The 13,865-nt window shown below is 46.2% G+C and overlaps 1 protein-coding gene across 6 annotated transcripts in view; it reads right to left on the reverse strand.

Moving 5' to 3' along the window:
• The window catches only part of KIAA2012, a 101,856-nt gene that overhangs the window by 26,159 nt on the left and 61,832 nt on the right, over positions 1–13,865 (reverse strand). For all 6 annotated transcript variants that reach the window (XR_014300112.1, XM_082688858.1, XM_082688859.1 and 3 more), the window contains 2 exons: positions 8,816–8,953; positions 132–204 (listed from right to left, as the gene is read on the reverse strand). Coding sequence is in view for 5 of the 6 variants with exons in the window: in XM_082688858.1 (XP_082544984.1) it covers positions 132–204; positions 8,816–8,953 (211 nt within the window). In the remaining variant the exon portion in view is untranslated. The remainder of the gene's footprint in view (positions 1–131; positions 205–8,815; positions 8,954–13,865) is intronic.

Below are 13,865 nucleotides of genomic sequence, written 5' to 3' on the forward strand. Positions count from 1 at the left end.
TGGCATGTTTTCTGACTTCCGGCCCTGAGAGGAAGTGGAGGGGTCATTCTGCATGAACATCTTTGAACCAGTGCAAGCCTCATCAGACAATTATTGTGATAAGATTTAAAACCCAACCCAGCTGTCTCTACCTTGGTTGTCCTGATGCTTCTCTCCGAGGGGTTCTCCGGGTTCTTCATGATCGTCTCGCTCGTCTCCATTTTCCTATGAGGTTAATACAGAATAAAAAATATGTAAGGCAAAATAAAGGCAAACACTCCTGTGGTCCATGTCCTTTGGTAAAAGGAAACCAAATTTTCTTAGTGTTTCTTCTTTGTCAGCCTATTTTAACTTCAGTGTCCAAGAAGTCTAGCAGCCCCGGGGAAGGAAGCTTAAGAGGCAGGTGGGCTTAGCCGCAGTGTTGAGCACCGGTGGGGGTCTCAGCTGTACTTCTCTTGTGGGGGGCTTGCCCGTCCATGTGGACGGGGCTCCATGCCTGGCCTTAACTTGGGGTGAGGAGAAGAATGCCCCAAGCCAAGTCCAACTTGGGAAGGAAGCAAGGTACTTCCACGGACTTGACGGGGTGATGAGGGCCGACTCTGAAAGAATGGGAAGGGTGGGTCTTGACGGTAGATTAAGGGCTTTGGTCTTGAGAACAAATGGAAGGTACTGAGGGTTTAAGGAGGGGAAGCAAAAGGGTCAGATTGGCCTTTTGTAGAGTTTCCAGGATTACCACGGATTGGGGGCTTTATCACATCTAATCCCTTCTTCCTTCTTTCTCCCAGTGTTTCAACATTCAAACAACAGCTTGTACGGTGTTTCACCATACAAACTGGTGCCATCCACCACCTAGAAATCTCCGTGACAGTGGTCCTAACTGGCTGTGCAGTTAGAATTCTTTGTCATGGGGACGCCTGGGTGGCTCAGTGGGTTAAGCGGCTGCCTTCGGCTCAGGTCATGATCCCAGTGTCCTGGGATCGAGTCCCACATCGGGCTCCTTACTCAGCAGGGAGCCTGCTTCTCTCTCTGCCTCTGACTGCCACTCTGTCTGCCTGTGCTCACTCTCTCTGACAAAAAAAAAAAAAAAAAAAAAAAAATTATTTGTTATCAAATGCCCAAGCTGCTTTGGGAAGAAACAATTATCTGCTAATTTGTTTTACATTCCTTCTCTACTCTATAGCTTTGTACCCTGTGTGTTTCTCACTTGTTCGCTTCGTGTTGGTAGCAGATGAGACAGTCTGACATAAAGGAGCTGGAGCTGGGGCACCTCGCTGGCTCAGTTAGAAGAGCATGTGACTTAGGATCTCAGGGTTGTGAGTTCGAGCCACACATTGGGCATAGAGATTATATAATTAAATAAATAAATACATAAATAAATAAGATATGTTAAAAAAATAGAGCTAGAGCAGGTAAATAATTTTCTTTTTTGGCTTTTTAAACTTTTATTGATTTATTTGTTAAGTTTATTATTATTAATTTTTTAGTCATCTCTATCCCAACGTGGGCCTTGTACTAATCTCTGTATCATTCCAATTTCAGTACATGTGCTTCTGAAGCAAGCACAGTGATTTTCTTTCTTTCGGATTTCTCATTTTGGAGACAAAGCAGATTGGCTTTGGTGCAGTGAAAACCATTCATCCCTAAATAAATGGAAAGGTTTTTTTTTTTTTTTTTGAAAAATTACAGCAGGAAAACCTACCTCAGTCACTGTAAACTGCTAAGTTATAAGAGTAGAAAACAGATAAACTGAAAGAAAAATTCCTCTTTATAAATCCTTTTAATCTACAGGAAATTGGATTAAAAGGGAGAAACAAGCTTGCTCCTTTGGGAGAATTTCAAAGACAAGAAAGACAAACTTTCAGTCTTTTTTTTTTTTTTTTAAATTTTAAAAAGATTTTATTTATTTATCAGAGAGAGATGGGGGGAGAGATAAAGCACAGGCAGACAGAATGGCAGGCAGAGGCAGAGGGAGAAGCAGGCTCCCTGCCGAGCAAGGAGCCCGATGCGGGACTCGATCCCAGGAGGCTGGGATCATGACCCGAGCCGAAAGCAGCTGCTTAACCAACTGAGCCACCCAGGCGTCCCCAAACTTTCAGTCTTAACGACCTGTAGCTATGAGCCTTCAGGGCAAGAAATATTTTCATTTTACGGATGGGGAGATGGGGGCAGAGGGAGGGACTTTTAAAGAACCTTCTGGCAGGTCTCTGTTAGAAAAAGAAGTAGTCTGAATTTGAAATTCTGTCTGTTGCTCAGAAAACTATAAAAAAAAAAAAACACCTATCATGTTTTAGATAAATAAACACACATGATAGATGACTTATACCTAAAGTCATTTATTTTAGCAGTTTTGAAACAACCTATAGGTGCTACCAATTGATGACTAGTCAAATAAATTATGGTAATTCACACTATGTAATATTATACAACTGCAAAAGCATCTCTTTATGAATTAACATAGGAAGAACTCTAAGATCTATCAAGAAAAAAGATGTAAGACTCTGAACAATGTGTATGATATTAAAGTGTGTATAAAACATGTGTCTGTGTATTCTTCTACGTGTACTGGCTTATGCGTGAGTACTACAGGTCAGGAAGCACACACAGGAAGCTGGCCACAAGGGGAGGGGAGCTGAATAGCTAAAAGACATACCCTTTCATACTCAAATTTTCAAAAACCATCTGAGTATATTTCAAATTCAAAATCTGAATTAAAAAACTAAAACTACTGGGCACCTGGGTGGCTCAGTGGTTAAGCGTCTGCCTTCGGCTCAGGTCATGATCAGGTCCTGGGATCAAGCCCCACATCAGGGTCCCTGCTCAGCAGAGAACCTGCTTCTCCCTCTCCCACTCCCCCTGCTTGTGTTCCTTCTCTGTCTCTCTCTGTCAAATAAATAAATAAAATCTTAAAACAAAACCAAAAATATTACTAACATGACATTGTAGGCCAACTATATCAATTTTAAAAAACCTAAACTGGGGCACCTGGGTGGCTCAGTGGGTTAAGCATCTGTCTTCAGCTCAGGTCATGATCTCAGGGTCCTGGGATCAAGCCCTGCTTCCTGCTCTCTGTTCAGGTGCAGTTTGCTTCTTTCTCTCACTCTCCTTGTGTTCTCACTCCCTCTCAAATAAATAAAATCTTAAAAAAAAAAAAAGTCTAAAGCAAATAAAACACAATTTGTCATTTTTAGTATGAATTACCAATGCAATGACTAAACTGAGTGATCAAAGCTCCTAACACCCCGGTGAGTGAGTGAAACAAACCGAAGGACTGAAAATCCCATCATCCCACTCGGTTATTCTGGCCAAGTCGTTTGCTCTCCATCGCTTCATTCAGCGCATGAGCACTGCTGGGTGCTGTGTGCTGGGACGTGGGGACGTGCGCTAGGCCCTGGGGGCACAGAGCCCCTGGCTTGTGGAGAAACGACATATAACTCAGGACTGTGATGCTGTGGTACTTGTGAGAGATCATGACGGGTTTCCCCAGGACCCCCCAGAACGCAAAGCTGTTGATCCGAGGAAGGCTTGTTTGCCAGGGGACAGGGCGCGGAGTCTCGCAGGGACGGGGAGCTAGGGGAGTTCCCGGGGGAGGAAGCAGCGGGTGCTGGGCAGGGGGTAGTGGGCAGCCGAGCGTGGACAGCTGAATGAGGTAGGGGCCAGACCTTGCAGGCTGCAGGATGGAGTTTAAAAAAAAAAAAAGAATGGATTTGTTCTATTTTTCTATTTATAAAAGAAATACATCTTTGATGCCAGGATTTAACCAGAAGGCCCATGGGGACGTGGTTAAGAAACGTCAAGCAAACCCGTGAGAGGGCGGAGCTGTGTTTAGAACGAGCCCCGGCGGCAGGGTGGTATCCCTGGGCTGGGGTGGGTGGGGACAGGAACAAATGCTTCGTAAACACAAAGCGCAGCAGCGAACCCAGACCAGAGACGCAGCTGCCCCAGGGGCTGGGGTGCGGGTCCTGTGGTCAGACCGCCCCGAGGCCCTACTCCTGCACTTCCTGCCTGACAGAGCATGCCGCTGACTTAAAGCCCAAGCCTCGGTTTCCTCCGCGGACAGGGGCCGGGCCAGGTGGCCGGCAGTTCTTCTCTCTTGTTGGAGAATCTTCCACTCGTCTTGCCCACTACCCTTGCACGCAGTGCCCCCTCCAGCACGGGACTTCTAGGCTCAGTGCAGGCTTTCCTGAGGGGCCCCGGGAGGATGGAGGACAGTGGGATGCCGGAGTCAGAGTGGGGAGCCGGTGCGCCAGCAGCCAGCCACACGACCTCCCCTCGGCCCCTCACTCTCCCCATCTGGGAAATGGGAGTAGTAATAAATACTGTACGGGCTTCTTCCTGCACAGTATTTAGGAAAATACATTTGGAAATTCTGTGTAACATACCACAGTACATGCATCTAAATGACTAATTTCAACAGCTTCTTAATAACGGAAGAAAATCTATCCAAGGGCGCCTGCGGGGGCTCATTCGGTTAAGTGTCTGCCTTCAGCTTGGGTTGTGATCCCAAGGTCCTGGGATCGAGACCCACATCGGGCTCCTGCTAAGCAGGGAGTTGCTTCTTCCTCTTCTGCCTCTGCTTGTGCTTGCTCTCTCTGTTGCTCTCAAAATAAATTAAATAAATAAAGGAAATCCTCGCGGGGTCGGGGGAGAGGGATGCCTTGCTGGCTCAGTCCTTGAATGTGAGTCTTCAGCTCAGGTCCCGCTCCCAGGGTGCTGGGATCAAGTCCTGCTGGGCTCTGTGGTCAGCGGGGAGCCTGCTTCTCCCTCTGCCTGCTCTGCCTGCCCCTCTCCTTGCTTATGTTCTCTCTCTGACACATAACTAAATAAAATTAAAAAAAAAAATTTTTTTTTTAAATTGATGGACAGAGATCACAAGTAGGCAGACAGGCAGGCAGAGAGAGAGGGGAAGCAGGCTCCCTGGTGAGCAGAGAGCCCGATGCGGGGCTCCATCCCAGGACCCTGAGACCATGACCTGAGCTGAAGGCAGAGGCTTAACCCACTGCGCCACCCAGGCACCCCAGTAAATAAAATCTTAAAAAAAAAGAAAAAGAAAAGAAAAGAAAAAGAAATTCAGTATCTTATTTAAGAGTTTCAACCTCAAGCTAGTACTTTTCTTGTGTATTATAAATATCCCACACATTTTCTTTAATAAAGAAAACCGATTTTTGAAAATCATAAGGTATCTTGTGTTATTAAGATTTAAGTATATTATTAATTCTCTGCTCCTCTCCTAGGTTCTAAAGTTGAAACAAAGATGTACCATTGAGCTCTTCGCAGGAAAAGAGTAGACTGACCTTGTCAAGACCAGGTATTGCTGGTTTTGTGGCTTTAGCTCCTGGTGCCCTCTGCTGGCCTCATGTCACCAATCACTCGCTCATTTTACCAGCCCAGGTTCCTCGTCTACACAGCGGAGAGGAGATCCACACACTACCAGGAAGGGAGGGTGGCGGGGCGGGGGGGGGGGGGGGGGAGATTAAATAAAGTTCTAACATGGACCTGGCCCTAAGTAGGAATCGACGAAAGTTCGGGTTTTTTCCTCCTTTATGAATCTTCTGTAGGTGTGGACATTCTTTCAAGATTATTATCTCATGTAATTCTTGCCTCGCTGTTGACGGGGCAACTATGGACGTCCTAGTATTACTATTTCCATTTTACTAAAGAGCATGCACAGTCCCAGAAGTGTTACAAGGTCACTCATTTGGGGTTTGCAGTGAGGCTTTAAGGAAGATGGTTGAAAACATGGGCTCTGGAGCTGGGCTTTGTGTCTGTCATTTACTAACTGTAGGACATTTGGGGAGTTACTTAACCTCTCAATGCCTTAGATTTGTCATCTGTCAGATGGGATAATGTTACCTATTTCTTGGGTTCGTTTTGTGAATTAAATGCATTAGAACAGAGTCTGGCATAGAGTAAGTGCTCGCTAATGTTAGCAATTATGATTATTTGCATCTCTTTCCATTCCCCTTTTTTGCCTCAATATTTTTATCTCTTACTCTCAAACCCTTAAATGTTCAGTGCTTCCTACACACACCAGGAAGAAGAAAAATGAATGAAATGCCCTGTGGATAGGCAGGAAATGTACAAATGACATGTGTAGAATGAGCTGGTTTCTGTTAAGCTCCAGATGCTGAGGACAGGACTTTCTCTGTTTGAATTCACCATCCTTTTCTACACAAGATCTGAGATCTGTCCTTTCCTGTAATATTTAAGGATTTCCTAAGAATCCAGGAGCTACCATGTCACGAAGGGGAAGGTTTACCGAAGGAGAGCTTTTAACACTGAACATTCCCAAGAAAAGGCGTGATTTTGGGGGGAAGGACAGCCTGGGAGGCAGAAAGCCTCTTGTGTGCTCTGCGGGTCCCCTGCAGAAGCAGGCAGAGTTACAGTTTCTGTGAGCCTTGGAAAGGGTGGACTGGAAAGTGGGCCTCCAGGATGACAATGCCTTGCCTCTGTAACACGGCGCCGACACTGCTGAACAGAAAGCATAACTCAAAAGCATTGTGGACACTACACACACAAAAAAAATTACTGAAAAATTCTACACTCTCAATTCTGCAGTTTCTGGATGCTCCATAAATATATCTCATTTCCATAGTAATTATCACCTTTGGACATACTATACATGTTGCCCAGGACAGGACAAGGATCCTGGTCTCTTTTGTTTGCTGTTGTATTCCAAATGCCCAGAAAGGGCCAGACACATTCAATGAGTGAGTAGTGATGATGTTGATGATATCCCAGGAAGTACTAACCATGATTCTACAGGCCCTAAGGGGAGAACTAAGCAGATGCTAAGAACAAAAGGGATTGTTTCATAAGTATTTTAGAGTGAACGGTATTCCTCCAAAATTAATATATTGAAGCCCACCACAAGTACCTCGGAACGTGACTGTCCTCGAAGGTACGGTCTTTAAAAACTTAAAGTGAGCTCATCATTGGCGTGGGGTCTAATCCAACGTGACTGGTGTCTCATAAGAGGAGGTGATTAGGACACAAACATGTGCAGAGGGAAGACCATGTGAAGACAAGGGAGAAGATGGCTATCTACAAGCCAAGGAGAAAGGCCTCAGGAGAAACCAACCCTTCCAACACCTAGATCTCAGACTTTTGGCTTCCAGGATTGTGAGGAAATAAATTTCCATTAAGCCACCCAGTCTGTGGAACTTTGTTTGGTGGCCCTGGCAAACTAATATAATATGTAATGAATTAAACTCATTGTTTTGAATACTTGCAGCAAAAAAAAAAAAAAAAAAATTTGTGTCCTGTCCAGAATAATTCTTTCTTATTAGGGTTATAAGGATCCTCTTTTTCCTTTTTGAGGCATTGCTCCCTTCTCTATTCTTGGTGCCTGTGACTTTGGGCTGGGCCAATTAGTGTATTTCAATTTCCTGACCAGACTGATTCACCTGGGCATGGGGATGTGACCCAAGTCGGGCCAATGAGATTCAGTACCAGAATGATCTAGAAAAGAGAAGTCAGCGACCATCTTGTTACATGGGGAGAGACCCTAACCAAAAGGAAATGGAGGAACGCTGAGCCCAGCCATGGAGTGAGACAGACTGGGGAAAGACACATGCCTCTTCACGGAAGCCCCACACTGCTGGGCTGGGACTGGAGTGGCCGAGAGAAGACGTAACCTGAGAACTCTGGATTCACTGAGGTGAGGGGGTGACCCTCATGACCCAAGCCTCTGACCTTTACAGCATTAGCTAGTGCCACCATCACGAACCTGCAGGGATCTGATTTCTTTTCCCCTGTTTCTCTTTCCTGGTCACTTCTTTTTTGAAATATATCTTATTTAAAAAAAAAAATTTTTTTTTATAGATCTTATTTATTTATGTGCCAGGGAAAGAGAGAGAGAGAGAGAGATAGAGAAAGGGGAAGCACATGTAGGGGGAGCAGCAGACAAAGGGAACAAGAAGCCCAGTGTGAGACTCAATCCCAGGACCCTGGGATCAAGGCCTGAGCCAAAGGCAGATGCTTCACCAATTGAGCCACCCAGGTCCCTCTCCTAGTCACTGTTTATCTAGGGCCTGGCATGTTGCTCTAATAGGGTTGTACAAAGGATTGGAGATCCTTTCATGCCAAGTCTTGCCTGCTTGGTTCCTGATTAGTTTTCTTTTACTCCCTGATCACTTATTTCCAGTTTGTTCAGCTTTTAGGGGACAAAGAATGGGTGAGAAGAGGACCCCAAGCCAGAGGGCTGTTGGATTAGAAGGGGGCCCATTTATGGGGCCATCAGTGAGCGCCTTGCAGTGCCAGGCACCGTGTCACATGCCGGGGACAGGAGAGACTATTGCAGTGGTGGGCAAATGACATCCCACCACAGGAATGCTCAGGACCCTTAACTAGATCTGAAGCTGTGCTTAGGAGAATAATGAACCCTTAGACAACAGAAAAGAAGTTCAGACATTCAAAGAAGATACACAGTTGACTTGCAAATAGTTACCAAGAATCAGTCTTCTCGGATCAGAAAACCAGCTCCACTCAGTTACGGTGATACAAGAGTAACAATTATTTTAGCTACCATCAAGAAAAAAAATGAATTGTATTTGCTTGTTTTATGAGGTAGTTCAAGGTTGTCCTTTCTCCTCTCTTTTCTCTGTCCCCCACCACCCAAACCAGACACCCAACTGATTTGTCCCCGATGGCTGGCTGTGATTACTGTCCTAATTTGTTCCTCCTTCATCCGCTACAAACTGCCTATTTTCTGTCCCTTCTGATAAAGCAGGAACTCTGAGGGACTTCTGAAGCTGTTTTTGTACCATGCAGAAATGTATTAACTGCAATGCCTGTGTACATGTCTCTAAAACCCCTCGTCTTCTCAGTGTGAGATCACCTTCAGGAACGGCGTCATGTCGATGTGCAGCTTGCGCGTGTAAAATTCTTTTCTGTTTGAACATATCAGCCCTTTATTTATACAACTTTGAGGCTCTCCTGTCTTCTGAGCTGCTGCCTCCAAGGACTGCTGGGCTCCCTGTGAAGAGAAGCAGAAAGCCCAACTTTCATAGGAATGATATACAGTGCGACAAGAGCTAGTCTAAATCCCCAAATATTTATAGAAAGTAATTTTTCATCGTTGGAACACTAGTCATAACACCTATTTTTGCCATCGAAGCCACAGGGGACCCAGATGTATAGAGAATAATCCAAGACTGGTTATTAATTCGTAGCTGGGGTCAGTATAATGGGAAAGGGGCAAAAAGGACCTTCCTGTGTTCGGGGTTTGTAGTGGTTTTATTCAGTCCTCACAACACCCCTGTTTTCTTGTTATTCCCATTTCCCAGATGAGGCACTAGAGGCTCTGGGAGTTACAGCTGGTAAACGGCAGAGCGGAAATCACCGTCTGCCCCAGGCTCCTTTCTTAATGAGATCTTTTTAATGCTTGCGTGGTTTCCACAAAAGGTTATCAAATCCACCTTGCAGATAAGATTTTAGCAAGATTCCAGTCTATTTGCAAGCTTGAAATGTAGCTGATACATTAGGGAGAGTGATTTGAATGTGTCTAGCAAGAGGGAAGGAAGAATGGGAGGCCCCTGGGGCCTCTTTAATTTCCTGGGCTGCGCTCCCTCCTGTTAGCACCACAGGCAAATGATGTCATGATTCAGAGCACAGCAAAGTTCGATCTGAAACTGCTTTCCAGCCCCTGCTCCATAGTGCAAGCTGGGGGATCTTCCAAGACGCAAAGCGGACCACACCAGTCTTCTCTGCTTACAACATAAAAAGGCCTTTGCCCTCAGCATGAAAGCCCACTCACTTGGAAGACCCTTTTTGCTTGGTAAGAGATGGCCCTGGACCATCTCTTCTGCGTTATTCTGTCATTCAACTAATATCTGTCGAGTGCCTTTTCTATGCCCCGCAGAGCAGAGACGACAGTGCAAGAAACAGAGAAGTCTCCACCCTTGTGAAAACGGCGCAGACATCCCACTGGGAGGGAGGAGAGAAGCAGCCAGGGGAACACAGGTTATGTCTGCCGGGGATTTGTGATACGGAGAAAAAGAAAGCAGAGAGGGGAGTAAGGAGGAGCTGGGGATGGCAGTCGAGGCTGCAGTTTTAAGCAGGGCACTCAGAGAAGGTTCTAGAAGAAGGTGATGCTTGAGGGGCACCTGGGTGGCTCAGTCAGTTAAGCATCTGCCATTGGCTCGGGTCGTGATTCTGGGGTCCTGGCATCGAGTCCCGCATCCAGCTCTCTGCTCAGTGGAGAGCCTGCTTCTCCCTTTCCCTCTGCCTGCCCCTCTGCCGACTTATGTTCTCTCTCTCGCAAATAAATAAAATCTTAAAAAAAAAAAAAAAAGTGCCGTTTGAGCAGAGCTCTGAAGAAGGCCAGGGCAGGTTCTGTGGGGCTCTCTGCAGGAACGGTTCACCTCACTGTGAGAACAGCAAGTGCAAAGAGCTGCCGCCAACCCTGACCTTCAGTTCCTGGAGCAATGGCCTTCCCTTTCACGGGAACACATGCCTCCCTCCTAAGTCCTCCTCCTCCTTCAGGCCTGGCTCATCTGGGTCTTTCACCCACAGCACGGAGCACGTCCCCTGTGGTCCCCAAGGATGGCCCTGCAGGACGGCTGCCTCACCTCCCCGCCCACTGTAAGCTCCATGAGGGCAGGACCCGGGACTGTGCTGTTCTGAGGCACTGAGTGTGGAAACAGTACATACTTGACAGATATGTGCTGAACAAAAAAGAGTAACAATCACATTGGGGCAAGCTTTGTGTTGCGGGATTCAGTTACCATGGGGGAGGCCAGTGAAGACGGCTCGACCAGAAGTATGGGCTGACCTCCAGAGCCTGTCTTCCGCATAGCACCGGCTCCTCGGTTCCAAAGAGGAAAGTTATCTGTTATTTTTCAGGGCTGATTTGCTGGGGTCACTAGTATGCCATGAGATCACCGTGGGTGTGGATTTGATCATTTCCATATTTTTTAGATCTCGGATGTCTCTCTGGGCCATTATAAACTCCCCCTCCTATAACATTTATTTAAAAATATTAATGATGAATTAGCAGTTGGGTCCCCACAAAGAGCCATCATTTTGATGAACACCTCCGCCCGTTTCCTTTGTTTTGAAATGTGGCTAGAGATAAAGAGTTTTCTGGACAAACACATATTCAATTTTTTGTCATCTCAGTCATATATCTGATTAGCTCCTTGGAGGGAGAGAGCCCCTCCCTGTTTCTAGAACAAATGAAAACATTTGGTCCAAGCTAGAATCAGACAAAAATTTCGAAGCTTCCTAGCTTCCAAAATCACACATGAAATCACTGGGTGCGATAATAGAAATCAGACGATACCGATTTGAGATCAAGTTCTCCATTACCTCCAGGAGAAGATTTTGTGTTAGCTCACGGGACGAAAGCATAGTCACAGCCAGTTCCAATGGCTAGAATTAACTCCTGATGTGGGACTCAGACTGAAGAGTAGGGAGTTGAGAAGCTTTGGGAAAATCTCTCCCTATCAACTGACCTGTAAATCTTTTTTTGTTGTTTTTTGTTTTTCTTAAGTAGGCTCCATACCCAGCATGGAGCCCAACATGGGGCTTGAACTCACGACCCTGAGATCAAGACCTGGGCTGAGATCAAGAGTCTGACACTTAACCAACGGAACTACCCAGGTGCCCCCCAGCCTATAAATCTTTCGATAAAACAATTCTTTTGATTGTATGGTTCATCTCCTTAACTTGAGGGGCCATGAATTTTAGCTTGATGGAATGTCTTCACCAAGGTTCTACAGTCACTGGAATGCAAAGAAGTGTTTTTGCTTATTACGTTCGAATGTTCTAACAAATAAATGGCAGTGAAAGGGGGCTTAGGAGATGAGAGGAAAGAAAAGATTAAACATATAAAGAGGATTCTGGGAGGTGGTGAGAAGAGAAAAAAGTCAGGAAGTTGAAATCTGGCAAGAAAGCCATGTGTTGGGATGGGTTTGCATTTACGCAATTAAGCTGTTATTTATACAGTGACATTGTATGTGTCAGACAAACAAACACGTACAGAAGCAGGGTGATTTTAGATCGTGATACAGCTATGAAGACAATGAAATGGGATAGGATAGGGAGGGGTGGGACTTGCCTTTGGGTGATGAGGGAAGACTCTGGAGATGACAGGGGCAGAGGGCGGGGTGACAAGAAGGACTCGCCCTGCGAAGGCTCTATCCTCAGCCATCAGGGTGGCCTGTCTCCGACTATTCAGAGGTAAAACTGTGCAGGGGTCCTCTGTAAAGGAAAGCGGAATTCCTGATTCCTAGGCCTGTTCTGACCAGCCCTCTGGGCTCCGTCCCTGATCCGGCGAGGCACGCTTCTGTTTTCTACGTGGAAGAGCACCTCCTGGGCTCTTTTGAGAGCAAAGAGAACAGAATAAATAGTAAACAGGAGTCACGTATCTGAAGTTGCAGAAGGATAAGGATAAGAAGCAGAAGGATAGACAGAAGGGAAGGAAAAAGGGGGGATCAGCAGAAAGCAGAGAAGCCTGACGCTTTTTTGTATCTTCTTTTTGCGTGTGTGTAGGCTTCAATGGGAATGAATACAAAACCCATGGGAGGGTAAAATACTTAGCAGAAAATCAAAACCCACCCATACTGTATTGTAACTAATATTTTCATGTTGTGCTAAAAACACCTGGAAGCCTTTCTCTTCAGCAAATGAAACAATAAAGATTAATGAGTTAATTTGGTAAAGCTGATTTGAATTGCACAGAAGGTGTTGCGTAAGTACTTGGCATTTAGAAAGTTATCTGACATTTAAAAGGAGACGGCTGTTAATGAATTCAAGAGCTAATCTTACACTCTGACAGAGAGAGCCATGGAAAATCCAGGATTATTATCTTGCTGTAAACATAATGTGATTGAGCTCAGAGCCAGAACAAAGGGGAGCTATGGGCTATGATACCAATACCCATACGTACATATACCTAATGCAGTAAAACTTACAGAGGATGTCCATTAAAAAAATTCCATTTCCTTTCTTACTCCTATAATATCTGAGCCTCAAATTTAGAGAAAAGCTCTGCTCTCCGGTTAAGTTTTCCTTCTCCTTTCAACTCGTGTATTGAGAAGGGTCAGCACCCTACGGGTTGGCTCTACAGCCATTGGAAGGTCTTACCTGGAGAAGGAAAGCAGATTCTAAAGTCAGTCAGCCCGAGCTCCACCCATGGGTCCCACAGAGCCACCAAAGATACAATCTGTCCCGCAGGCATCTCTCAGACCTCCTCTTTACTTCTCCCACTCCTTTCTAATTGGGGTTCCCCATCTCCATAGCTGCAGCTTAATGGCTCCAAGAAGAGCTATTGTCCCTCATTAAGGAGGCTGCAACATTCTCGCTAACTGCCTCCCACGCAGCTCACAACTTCATTCTGCCTGAGAGAAAGCTGCCAAGAGTCTCTGGGAACCTGTGTGCAGGCTGAGCCGGAGGAAGAAAACAGAAGGAAGGAGGGCCTTTGTAGCCAAGATCTGAAATGCGCTGGGGCACACACCCCATCATTATCTTAATGCATGGAGAGCAGGGTCGGGAGGCCTTTGCTGAAACCCTCATGTGGTCTATCAAGTTGTCACATCAAACCTCTGTGCACACAGGGCATTTGTCCCCTCCTGTGAGCAAACAAAAGGAAAAGAGCCAGGCTCTCCTTTGGACCACCAGGCCCCCCTCCTAGGCCGAGAGTCTGTCCCTGCACTTTCCTGGGGGTTGGGGGAACTCGGAATCCCAGCGGGGATGGACAGATCTGAGAGATTTAGTCACTGGGGGTGGGGAGGGGTGAGGAGGGCTAGGATTCTCAGCTGCCCCCTCACCATGCTCCCTGCTGGGTGGGTGGGGACCAAATCCTGGAAAGGGCCACTCCAGCCAGGGAGCCATGGGCTGAAGGGTCTGGCCAGTTCCCCAGCACTTGGCCTTCTCAGGCCCTGTTA

Source organism: Mustela nivalis (genome assembly GCF_964662115.1).
Source record: "Mustela nivalis genome assembly, chromosome: 11".
Taxonomy (NCBI): Eukaryota; Metazoa; Chordata; class Mammalia; order Carnivora; family Mustelidae; genus Mustela; species Mustela nivalis.